Source organism: Capsicum annuum, chromosome 1 (genome assembly GCF_002878395.1).
Source record: "Capsicum annuum cultivar UCD-10X-F1 chromosome 1, UCD10Xv1.1, whole genome shotgun sequence".
Lineage (NCBI taxonomy): Eukaryota > Viridiplantae > Streptophyta > Magnoliopsida > Solanales > Solanaceae > Capsicum > Capsicum annuum.
In genome coordinates, this window is record NC_061111.1 from 204,281,596 (window position 1) to 204,295,685 (window position 14,090).

General features: G+C 32.9%; 1 protein-coding gene and 1 pseudogene across 1 annotated transcript; one reads left to right on the forward strand and one right to left on the reverse strand.

The window, feature by feature from the left end:
• Positions 1 to 1,460: 1,460 nt before the first annotated feature.
• On the reverse strand, positions 1,461 to 3,503 carry LOC107854561 (fruit-specific protein). The gene is made up of 2 exons (XM_016699575.2): positions 3,410 to 3,503; positions 1,461 to 2,117 (listed from the first exon to the last, which is right to left on the reverse strand). The coding sequence occupies exons 1-2, from the start codon at positions 3,474 to 3,476 to the stop codon at positions 1,885 to 1,887; spliced, it is 300 nt and encodes a 99-aa protein (XP_016555061.1). The 5' UTR covers positions 3,477 to 3,503; the 3' UTR covers positions 1,461 to 1,884.
• A 7,160-nt stretch (positions 3,504 to 10,663) lies between these two features.
• The window catches only part of LOC107844216, a 39,183-nt pseudogene continuing 35,756 nt past the window's right edge, over positions 10,664 to 14,090 (forward strand).

The following is a 14,090-nucleotide window of genomic DNA, read 5'->3' on the forward strand; positions in this document are numbered from 1 at the left end:
TTGATTAAGAAGAGAATAAAGCTGTTTCGGATCCACAAAGAATACCACAAAATCTCGACTATTATCCAAATCCAAACTCGGTATCAAAAATTGAAAACTCAAAGATGGAGAACGACAAAACGATTGGGACGGAAGCTAAATGCCCAAAATCAGTACGAAAACAGATGAACCCAGACAAAAATCGCGCCAAAACAACCAAACCCGGATGAGATTTTGTAGGAAAACAACCCCACAGGCCGATTCAACTAGAAATTAGTGGTTAGTTCTTGTTTTTAGACGGCAAAAACCAACATTCGAGCGACGTGAGGTTGGGATCGTTGTTTCGCATCACCGGAGCTCCAGCGAACTCAGACGACGATGACAACCATGAAAACAGACCAGATTCCGAGGTCGAAAAAATGGTTTGACGCGGATTCGGATGGAACAAAGGGTTGGACGTCGTGTTTTCACTACACCGGAGCTCCGGTGAGCTCGGTATTGTCGACAAATGGGAGAAAAACAGATGGCTGTAGCATTTTTCGGTGATATCTCACCAGAAATACCTCTCTCTTCGATCTCTCACTCTCTTCTCGATTTCACTGTTTCCTCTCCGGCGACGCAGACGACTATGACAACCATGAAAATAGACCATATTTCGAGGTCGGAAAAATGGTTTGACGCGGATTCGGATGGAACAAAGGGCTGGACGTTGTTTTTTCACTACACCGGAGCTCCGGTGAGCTCGGTATTGTCGACAAATGGGAGAAAAATAGATGGCTGTAGCGTTTTCCGGTGATATCTCGTCGGAAATACCTTTCTCTCTGATCTCTCACTCTCTTCTCGATCTCACTGTTTCCTCTCACCTGATTTTTTTTCTGTGTGTGGAGCGTGAGGTTTATATGTGTGTGTATTTCATTTCCAGCGAGTGTGGTGTGTATGTGAGAGCTGCCTGAAGAAGAAGATGATTCCTTCCTTTATTTTTTTGTCTGCTATTGTGTATATATTGTATATTTCCCCTCCTGGTCCTTTCTTTTTGGACAAGAAAAAAAAAAAGAGGGGGGGATGTGACGTGGGGTAGGGTTAGGTAGGGGTAGGAGGGGGAGGGGTTAGGATGTGTTGTCAATTTTTGGTTGGGTGGGTTGTTAGAATATTTGGATAAGACAAAATTAGTTAGGGGATTGTTATTTTTTGTCATTTTGTGGAGGGATTATCACACGGGTGGGGGTACACGGTAGGATAACATAAAATGGGTAAAACTGAATAAAATTAAACTTTAAGAGGACGAAATCACGTGTCTACACTCATAACTCAACCCAACTCTAATATATAGTGAGCTGATCAAGTTGGTTGGCCTCAAAGGTCAAGTTCATTTTGCCAGCTCTCCTCAACATTCTTTTAACACATACACAATATTGTATTCATATTGGGAATATAGATATGGTAGTAGTGATCAAAAGAAATTAGGATTCAATACTTTAATATCCAATGCATTATCAACACACACATCACTATTATTTGAAATACATATATTACATAACACTCTTTTAACACATAGTACATCAATACTACTTGAACTATATAGTACATCATCAGATCTCTCAACACACATACAACACATCATTGTTATTTAAAGTGCGTATTACATAATTTTCATTTTGGAAAAAGGTCCTTATTCTTGATGTACTCTTTAACTTTGCGATTTGAAGCTGATATACCTCTATCATTACACAAATGACTCACATCGGTGAATTAGGACCTTTCTCTAATCCCTTCTCACTTTCAACACTTACACACTAATTATTTATAACATATATATAAGACATATAATCATCACTCTTAACACATACATATAACTATTATTTAATTTAAAGGAGTAAATAATTAATTAGCACTATTAATTATTCTTTAATCAGGCAACATGCTACACCAATACTCAGTATAACCCCAAGTTGGATTTTCATGAGGCCAACACCAATGGCATAACCAAGCACCAGCACAGTCACTATTAGATCTACAAGCCACATGACAAGTCATGGCAAAGTCATTTGGAACTAATAATCTCATCATTGATATTGATAGGGGCAACCCTCCATATAGTGCCATTGCTTTGCTCATCTTTGAGTTTCCAGACAAATCAACTGCATATATGAAATTACAATTATAAACAACATTAAGTTAAATATATATAGTAGTACAAAATATTGGAGATGGTTTCAAAGAGGGCCAGAGGTAGGCCGAAGAAGTATTGGGAGAGGTGGTTAGACAAGATATAACACGGCTTCAGCTTACCAAGGACATGACCTTAGATGAGAAGTTATGGAGGCATAAATTAGAACAGGAGATTAGTTAGATAGTTGAGCGTTGTCTTACTTTTTCTTCTTCTTTACTATTAACCATACTATGAGTTGTATTTCTCTTATAGTTTCTTGTTCTTTGAGTTTGGTTATTAGCTGTGGCTTTTACACTTCGATTATCCTTGTATCATGTTATAACTATCTAGGATAATTTATCCTATTGTTGTCTTCATTCCGATTATTTCTTTCTCCATACTGCTTTAGATTGTTTTTTATTTGAGTTGAGGGTCTATTGGGAATATCCTTTCTACCTCTAAGGTAGTGGTACGGTCTGCATACACTCTCTACCCTCTCCAAATCCTACTTTGTGGGGATTACACCGAATATATTGTTGTAGTAATAGTACAAAATATATTCTATTATATTTATCCTATATTTTCTAGTATTATTTAAGCCTAAGTTATGTAAATAACGCAGTAAAGACACTTTTTGAAATTTTTGTAACAACAAAGCCATCCTTAACCTAATTTTTCCTAGAAATTTATTTCAGTCCGAAAAAAAAACTTTTCGATTGGTTCGTCGTTGAGAAATCAGAAACTTTGTTAAATTAATTTTTGATCATATATATACTTAATACAATTTTATATACAATTTTAATTTTCTAAAGAATAAAGAATATGTCCAATAATATAATTCTACTAGTGGGATCAGGGGTGAGTGGTATGTATATGCAGACCTTAAAGTACTCCTACTTTTAAAAGGTAGAAACACTGATTTCGATAGAATCTCGACGTAAGTAAAACAAAGCACAGTAGCGAAAACAAAAATTTTGTTAAGGATGTCCAACGTTTAATATATTCATATGAAAAATAATTTTTAACCTATATATTTCGTATAAATTTTATATATGTAGTATATTTTTCGATAAAAGGTCTTTGACTAGCTACCCTTCACTACATATGTGGCAACGCCACTCTCAAAGCATAACAAAGTAATAAAAGAATGAAGAAAAGAACAATATCAACGACGTGACAAGTAATACGACAAATAGGACAAATAAAATACACATAATAATATAATTAAAGAATAAGATAGTACGAATATGGAGGGGGGAGGGGAGGGATAAGAGTTATAACCTGCAGTAGCAGTAAGGAGAATTGTGAAGAAAACAGCAACTTTGAGTAAAGAATGTTTCATAGCCATGTTGAAGATGATGTAGAGTGGAAGAGTAAGGTAATTCCTTATTAAATTGGAATCATATTTATAAGCCAAATATGAATATAATACAACAATATTTTATATTACTTGATAATATAAATAATTAAAAGCTTATGGAATTTATCCAAAAGGAATAAATATATACATACACACAGTCTCTTTTCAATAACTTGTTTTTTCACTAGGTGAAGAGACAATTTTACCCGATACTTTCTCCGTTTAAAAAAGGACTTACTTTCCTTTTTAGTCTGTTTCAAAAAGAATGATCTCTTTCCTTTTTTGGCAACACTTTAATTTCAACTTTCCACATGGCATGTTTATGACCACAAGATTAAAGGACATTTTTATACATTTGACACTACTTTAATTTAAGGCCACAAGATTCAAAAATCTTCTTTATTTTCTTAAACTTTATGTCAAGTCAAAGTAGGTCATTCGTTTTTAAACCGAGGGAGAGGGAGTATATCGTTTTTCACATGTTTTTTTTTGGTGCTTATTAACCCCACCTATATCATATTATATCGGTAAATGATTATGTAACAAATATAACCATGATAGAGGCATGTGCACATTGTGAGGATGCCTATATACAAAAGATGATATATATATATATATATATATGTGTGTGTTATAAGATTGACATACATTCAATCACTGTCACGAGTAGTTAGAGTTGGCGGAGTTGGCGGCGGCGAAAGAGTCTTCTAAGCACTCAAAGTTTGGAGCAGTTATTATCTGATAAAATGAGATAGTTTCTTTAGAATAGTTTCAAATAATGGGATAAATGAAAGTTTCAATTGATCCTAAAGTAGAGGTCCATTTTCACACGTCCATTTTGAACGTGAAATAACAGAACTCATATGTTAATGTATGCAATTACAATTCTCCTTATCAGTACGATTTCTCTTTGTTATAAATTATATTAAAGATAAGATTATGCTTAGTTTATTTAAAGGTAAAAGAGTCAACTTTGCCCTGCTATTCAAAATCTAGCAACTTTGATCGGATTAAATTTTGGACAAACAACTTAAATCCCGAAAGTTTGAAGATTAAATACAAAGAATTCTAATATTTTTCATAATTACTTAAAAAATTCTAAATTTGAGTCTATCGAGATACATAATTAGCTCTCGATGCATCTAATGAAGATACATTTTTTTATAAAGATACATAATTAGCTCTCGAAATTTTTTTTTTTTATTTTGGGTCTGTCGGGATACATTATACATCCAACGAAGATACATTTTTTTTCTTTGTGAAGATACATAATTAGCTCTTGAGACATTTTTTCCAATTTTGGGTCTGTCGAGATACGTAATTAGGTTCCGATACATCTAATGAAGATACGTAATTAGCTGAATTTTTTGTAATTACTTCGTAAGAATGGAGATTTGTATAAATATGATAAATTAAAGTGAGTGTTTATATTATTTTTTTCTTAAATTTTGGGTATGATAGTACCTGTACTATTAGTAAAACGTCCTATAATTTTCCTTGATTTGTAATTGAGCTCCAAACTGAAGGAAATTCAAATCATAGTTAAAAGTTATATATTTTTTTGAATATGTTACTATTCCCATTCCCTCAACCCCAACCCCCCCAAACAAACAAACTTGGAGTTCACTCATCATTTAACTTGGAGCTTTATTAGTAGCAATCCAAAGTACATGATAATTTGTTAACGGCAAGAATATGAATGAATCAAATGAAAATGACAGATAAAATTAAATAATTTTGAATAGTACAGAGACAAATTTGAATGTATTCTTGGTGGTTACGTGAATAAGAATACGTTTGTTTGTTTAACCAAAAAAAATTGCATACATCTTTTAATTTTTCTTTTAAATGAAATTAATTAGAGAAGTTTTTCTTTATTGTATGTCAATCATCATAGGTGTAATTTTTAGGTAAAAGGTAATTATTTATGCATTTATTAAAGTGTAATATTCCCTCACGCATGAGTTTAAACATGTAAATTTATTAAATAATTTGACTTCTACATTTTCTAGGTCTATTAATGGAGTATAATGAACTAGACGCCCATAATTTAAAGTGATGCTTTTATGATAAAGCATCACCAAGCTGTAAAACTCCATCAATGGGAACCAACAAAAAAGCTCCACTAATTCTGTATATTAGTTAATTAATAAAAATATTTTTGATGACTTAGATGAAATGATTCATCATGAAAAATCTTCAATGTGATGTGAGATGTTGGATTCTGATAAGAGAATAAAGAATTTCTTGATAAGTAGTACTTTACCCTTTTAAGTGGCTTTACATAAGTGACACTTGTTTAAGTTCAGAAATGGCTCTAAAATAGCAGTCTTTACGATATTTTATTTTCCTAAAAAAGGGTTTTATAAAAATGATCTCTATAAGAAGTGGTTTTAATTTTTTGACCCTGTTTAATAACTCTTGCACATAAGGTAGATGTTCTAACTCTTGTCCATGATGTAGACATTCATGACATTTTAAGACAATGAACCAGCACAATTGACTAAAAATTCTGCTTATAGTCAAAAGTTAAAACCTCGATATGTTGCCTATAAGACAGACGTTCTAACTCTTACCCCCATAAGGCAGTTTGTTCATGGCATTTCAAGACATTGTACCTGCTTAATTATATTGACCACAACTCATGCCTTATAGACAAATGTTAGAACTTATTTAGCAAGGACCGAAATTGAAGTCCACACACTTTGAGTGACAAAAATTCAAGATTGGACATTTAGGGGACAAAAAAATTAAAACCAAAAACTTTGGGGACAATAAGTGTAATGACATTGGCTGAAAAATGACATATATATTTCACTTTTAAATTATTGAGATAATACTCAATTACCCTCCTAACTATATCCAAAAAGGTTATGACACACCTCAACTTAGAGAGGGTCCTATTACCTTCTGAACTATTTAAAAGTGTAATTTTGATACCCTTAGTGGCTACGTGGCACATACGTGGTACACGCGTGTATGTCCATGTAGGCACACGCGTGTACCTCATATGTGTCACATAGGCACTAAGGGTGTCAAAACTACACTTTTAATTAGTTCAGGGGGTAATAGGACCCTTTTAAGTTGATGTGTGTCATAGCCTTTTGGGGTATAGTTCAGGAGAGTAATTGGGTATTTTTTCTAAATTATTTAATGAGGTAATAGAACATTCACAAACTTTAAGTGTCTACTTGCAAATGTAGGACAACTTTAATGATTACTATGTGTTATTTCAATAAGCGAATAAAGAATTTCTTGATAAGTAGTACTTTACCCTCTTAATTGGGCCTACGTAAGTGACATTGGGTTTAAGTTCAGAAAATAAACTAAAATGGAGTAGTCTTCATGGGTTTTTGGGTAAGGTGGGGGCGATAATAAAAATAACCTCCATAAGGAGTGATTTTAATTTATTTTTTTTACCTTGCTTAATAACTCTTGCGTGTAAGACAGATATTTTAATTCTTGTCCATAATATAGATATTCATGATATTTCAAAACAATGAACCTGCATAATTGATTAGATATGTTTACTATAAGTAAGGCATTCTAACTCTTACCCATAAGGTAGTTTGTTAATGACAGTGATCCTGCTTAAATGACCACACAGGGACGGATGCACAACATAAAGTGCGGGTTTTTGGGAACCCATAACTTTCATCCGGTTCTTGAATTTATATTGGAAAAACTAGTAAATATATAAGAATTATAAGTTGGGAACCCACAACCTTTAAATTCTAGATCCGCCTCTGTGACCACAAGTTATGACTTATAGACAAACATTAAAACTTATTTAGCAAGTACAAAAATTGAAGTCCACACACTTAAGGGGACAAAAATTATTCAAGACTGGACATTTGAAGGAAAAACAATTAAGACCAAAAACTTTGGGAGACACTGAGTGTAATTTTTCGAGTGATGCTAATCTAATTAGTTGGCCAAGTCGACTAATTAATGCAAATTAATGAAGATAATTAATTCGTCTTTTAAAAAATACATAAAAGAGAACAAAAATAACTATTCTTTTTGGGGAAAACTTGAAGTTTTGCTCACCAAAAAAATAATGTTAAAAGTTCAAGACCATCCATCAAATATCTTGACTTACTACTTCTTCCAAAGTTTTACAACGGTGATCATTTAACGACCATTTTCCACCCCCACTTGAATTTCACTGTCATTTTATCAAGAAGTTTTCTTCCAATGTTGAATTTGACGTACTATGCATTTGATATTGACTCACATCTACCATTTCGTTAGAATTGAAATCACAAAATATATACACAAAATTTGATAAGACATACTTTGAATAACGGTAAATTAGACTATAACATAACCTAATCAGTACATACGTAACTTAAAGAAAATACAAAATATCGATAGAATAACCTTATAAGCTATATTTTCTTTAATGGATCCAAAACCACCTACATATTGTTCCTTACTTCCTTTGCAGTACAACAAAAGTGGGTTCTTTATTTATTTTGCTCTCTTAGTTCATGCATATACAAGCATCTAATTCGTACAACTTTGGATTCTTAATTTTATTCTTCACTTTGAAAATTTGAAATTAGTTATAATTCATCGCTAAATCGCTCGTAACTATCAATATTTTATAAATAATTTATCGTTAAATAGAAATAGCAAGGAATTTTATTGTTTAGTGTGGAATTTGTCCGTCTCTAATCCTTGTTTTTTTTTTTTTTTTTTTTTTTTTTTTCCTGAAAGGATGAATCAGAGCTAGAAAAAACTGAATTAATCAAATCTCCGTAAAGAGTAACAATAACGTCACTTTGCCACTTTCAATAACCCATCACATATTTATTGCACCCTTAATAAAGCGCCTCACCACATGCATAATGATTATTTGAAATTGTAGTACTACATAAAACATCCATATACAAGGAATCTAACGTAGTACATGCAAATCGGAGCAACAAATACTGACTCGCAATGAATCAATATCAATATAATTTCACTTTATATTCTTCATAATGCTTCGTCGCGTATTTATTACATCCTTAATTAAGTCTCAACACATGCATATTGATTATTTGAAGTAGTAGTACATTTACAAAACATGCATTATACAAACGATCTAACATAGTACATGTAGATTGGAGCAACAAAAGACTGACTCGCAGTAAATTCATTGTGTGACATCAATATAATGTCACTTTGTACTCTTCATAATGCTCCATCGAGTATTTATTGCACCCTTAATTAAGTCTCAATAGATGCACAATGATTATTTGAAGTAGTAGTACATACACAAAAAATCCACGCATATACAAGGGATCTAACGTAGTACATGCAAATTAAAGCAACAAAGGACTGACTAGCAGTGAATCATGTGACTTCAATATAATTTCACTTTATATTATATTCTTCATAATGCTCCGTCACGTATTTATTGCACACTTAATTAAATCTCAACACATACATAATGATTGTTTAAAGTAGTAGTGCATATATTCAAGAGAAAATACTCAATTACTCTCCTAAACTATATCCAAAAAGTCTATGACACACCTCAACTTAAAGGAGGTTCTATTACCCCTGAACTAATTAAAAGTGTAATTTTGACACGCTTAGTGCCTATGTGGTGCCTACGTGGCACACACGTGTGCCTACGTGGACACTTCAGTGTATTGTTCCACGTATGTGCCATGTAGGCACCATGTAGGCACTAAGGGTGTCAAAATTACACTTTTAATTAGTTCAGGGGGTAATAGAACCCCTTTAAGTTGAGGTGTGTCATAAACTTTTTGAGTATAGTTCAGGGGGTAATTGGATATTATCTCTACATAAAAAATTCATTATACAAACGATCAAACATAGTACATACAAATCACAGAAACAAAGGACTGATTCGCAGTGAATCTCATAATACTCCATCACGTATTTATTCCACCCTTAATTAAGTCTCAACAGATGCACAATGATTATTTGAGCTAGTAGTACATACATAAAACATGCATGCATATACAAGGGATCTAACATAGTACATACAAATCGAATCAACCAACGACTGACTCAGTAGTGAATCAATCATGTGGCATCGATATAATGTCACTTTATATCACTTATAATATCTCATCGCACATTTATTTCACCCCAACATATTGGTCAATTTGGCAAGATGCTACACCGGTACTCATATTCATCTTTATTAAGCACATAATGCCACCAACTGTTATTGTTAAAGATGGTGTTTCAATAAATTTTAAAATAAATACATTGGTTAAAGATTTTTTAGAGTTATTTTTCAATTAATTTTGAAATAAATGTATCAGTTAAAAGTTTTGACGCGAATTTGACAAATTCATTGTTCTTTAAATCTTACGTTTTAGGTTCTTGAAAGAAAATTACCTTTTGTTTTAAAGTATTCATGAACCTATTAACTATTAATTATTAAGATAATACCCTATTACCCCCGAACTATACGCAAAACGACGGAGACACACCTCAATTTAAAGGGGGTCCTATTACCCCCCCCCCCCCCAAACTAATTAAAAGTATAATTTTGACACCCTTAGTGCCTACGTGGCACAACACACTGAAGTATCCACGTAGGCACACGTGTGTACCACGTATGTGCCACGTAGGCACTAAGGGTGTGAAAATTGGACTTTTAATTAGTTCAAGGGGTAATAAGATCTCCTTTATGTTGAGGTGTGTCACAGCCGTTTTGGGTATAGTTCAGGGGGGTAATAGGGTATTTTCTCTTAATTAATTAATACTTTTCTCTTGCATGAAACTTTTATCCTATAAATACTATTTCTTTTGTTTGGAAAGACAAGCACTCAAAAAAACACTATTCCCTTGAAAATATTTGAGAGACATTGATCAAATGATGAAATCACCAATTCAAGAATAGAAGACCAACATTCTTGAAATGCTACTTGTTTTGTGGCTTAGTTAAATCCCGAAGATAGAGTTTTTACAAGTTCTTCCGTTTGCTTGTGGGAGACTCCAACTATCTTCAAGAAGCGTATTATCGTGCCTCTAAGCCAAGTAATTTTATTTTAAATTTCTTATACAATTATCATTATTGTTCTTGCAGTTTGAAGATAGTTGTCTCAATGACTTCTATATCAATATCAAATAGTATTCCATCTTTGCCTAATCCTAATTTTAAAATATTTGATGGAAAAGACTTTCCTAGATGGTGTGGAAAGATGAAATTCTTTTTAAGGCGATTAAAGTTGGCATATGTTCTTGAAGAACCTTGTACTAATGCTCCTGGTTCTGAGGTAGCATCTGACGAGGCTAATTTTATTAAAGAATAAATTTCCAAGTGGCTATATGATGATTATTTGTGCAAGAATTATATTCTTGGAGGAATGTCCAATAAATATTATGATCAATATTATATTAAATGCAAATATGCTAAAGAGATACGGGACACTCTTCAAGCTATTTATTTAGCAGAAGAGGCGATTTCTAAGAAATTTCTCGTTTCAAATTATATGGAGTTTAAAATGGTTGATGACAAGTCAATCACTGAACAAGTACAAGAATTCCAACTTATAGCTAATAAAATTGCTATATCTGAAATTGTTCTTGATAAAAACTTTTATGTTGGCGCTATTGTATCAAAACTTCCTCCATCTTGAAAAGAGTACCAAAGCAAACTCTTACACAAAAAGAAAGATTTGACTCTTGAACAATTGTTGCAACACTTGCAAATTAAACAAGAGACATGATAGAGTGATAATAATAGTTTGTAGGAGCCTGTCATGAAAATTCATATGATTGAAGAAAAATCAACCAAGAAGGAATCTGAAAATAAGAATTTTTCAAAGACAAAGAAGACTACAAATTTCAAGAGTAATGATGCCAATTTTAAATCTAGTATATGCTATTATTGTCAAAAAGTTAGTCACTATGCGTGTGATTATAGAATTCTCAAAGCCACAAAAAAAAAAAAAGACTAAAAAATAAGAAGAAGAATTTTAGGGTTCATACTAATAATGTTGCAAATAGCACTAAGGCTGTGCTTACTACTACTACAACTGAAGAATCCACCTTAGTACAAATTACTAATGAAAAGTCTACAAGTGTTAAAGCTGTGGTACTGTTCAAAGAACAATTGGAGGAACTAATTTAAGTTTATCAAGAGGACTTGATGATATTGGTGATTTGTTTGGTAGAACAATACTTTTGTGCCTTGTTGCTGCTGAGCTTGATCCTAGTAAGTATATACATTCACTCATTAATTTGTGTACTCTCTCTTTATTCATTTTCGAGAGTCTTTTGGAAACAACCTCTCAGTGGTAAGGTCTGCTTACACTCTACCCTCCGATCGCTAGACCTTAGTAGCGGACTCAGGATTTAGGCATCCTGGATGCACGATCGAGAGGTTGGAACACATGTATTGACACCCAAAACTTTAAGATTCCGCATGAAAATCAAAGCACCCGGCTATCCTTTTGGTTTTGAGGGTGCTATCTTTTCATCTTATACTAATTTTTAAAAATTTATTTTATAATTATACCTATTTTCCATCGAGTTTAATGGGTATCGTAGCACCACTAATTTGAAACTAGGTCCACCGATGCTAGACCTCACTTGTGGGATTCACGTGAATCGAGTAGCTTTTGCTCGGACCATGTATTAAAATGAAAGAAGATATCCTATATCGCGTGGTTAATATATCTGAGGGAAGTCTCTTTATATTATTTTTGCTTTGGGGCAATACTCACCTCATGAACTGGTTGTTGTATTGAGTTAGGCATAAAATTCATTTTCTTAATATGGAATTAGAACAGGGCCAGTCCCAATAATTATTTATCGATGTTGGCCCTCATATTAAGTTGTCACAGTACTCCAGATGTCCAGCTCTAGGCATGAGGTGGAATGTTAAAGAATTCTCATTGGATGAAAAAAAGGATAGGTAGTCTTCGTATACGACCTTGGATAATCTTCCCTCATGAAATAACTTCTGATATTGGTTAGACCCAAGATTTATTTCTTAACATGGTACCAAAGTCGAACCTTCCATATATTTGGCACTCTTAGACAAATTGTTCATGTATCCAGTAATGGAGAGCTAAGGTCTAGGTATGCGGGGAGTGATCTTATATGGTCTTGGGCAATTGTCCGCCCTTTTGAGCTGGCTTTCGTGGATGATTTAGGCTAAATCTATGGAGGAACAAAGCTTAGAATTATCAAAACTACTAGAACAGGTATATTCATTTACAGTTATGAATAGCTAAATTCATAAATTCCTAACAATCATGATATGATAAAATAAGTTCATGTTAGTTACTTTATAGTAGAATTATCCGACGAATAGCATGTTAAGAAGTTTATTAAGTTACTTGGTAAATCTACGCATATATTATTATTAGATTTTATTTCCTCATTTTTTACTAGATATCGTGCTATATAATTTTCTTCTTGTCCTATATTTAAGAGTATTAAATATTCTTTTTCATTTATTGTTCCTGTTATGTAACATTGGTTTAAATTAGTTGTTGAACTTGTTTCGTAATTTGTTCTTTTTGATGAACTTAATGATTCTGGTTTTTCATAAGCTATTCTTTTTGTTGTACTTATTCTATCATTTATTATTTCTAAATTTTCTTCTATATCTATGTCTCTATAACTATAATCATTATTATCAATTGTTTTTACAAATTGTTCGAAAGGACTTTCTATTTGTATTTTATTAATTTTATTTTTTCCCGTTATTTTATGTTTTGTTGTTAATACATATAGATTTTTACATCTTGCTGTGAATATTTTACTTCCTAGGGTTAGTTCTATTCTTGATATTTTCCAATATAATACTAATGATTTATTTATATCTTTATTTGTTATTGCTACTGTCACGCTCCAAAATCCCATCGGGCTGGACTGGCACCCGAAGCCGAGAAGGACCGGGAGAACCCGTTCAAATACCTGTACTTTCACTTACATGTCACCAAAAATTTGGACAGCACTTCGTTGCATATAGAAGGGTCTAATTACCTGTACCAGCACAACACGCACAAATATAAATATATATAATACTTGGCCGTTGGGGTGAAATTGGTATCGTTGGAAAGATAATTCAAAGGGTTTTCATTTAATATAAAGTAGGCCACCCAGTTCGTCCTGTACAAGGAGTTATGATCGTTTGAAGTTGACCCTAAAAAACTGTTTTGAGAGGCTGAAGTAAAACAAGTATAACTCATTACTCAGATGTCGGATTTGGATGAAACCAATTGCATTGGAAAGAAGACTCAAAGATCTTTCTTTTCATAGGTATAAGCTCTCCCAGTTCATTATATTAAGGGAGTTATGATCATTCAAAGTTGACCCAAAAAAATGGCTGGCCTCAGTAGTTTGTGTGCAGGAAATTTTCCTGCACATTTACTATTCCCAATATCCCGGCCACCGTTTTATAGTTTCGAACGTGCTCGATTATATCCGAAGCCTATCCATTTTTGAAAATATTTATATCGTTGGAAATCTTATTCAATAACCTTCGTATGGAACCATTGACGGGCAAATTCCGGTATAAATAAAATAAAATAAAATTAATTCCATATAAATAAGACCAATACACGTACTTGAATACGCCAATATATGTACTTGAATACGGGGTGTTACATCCTT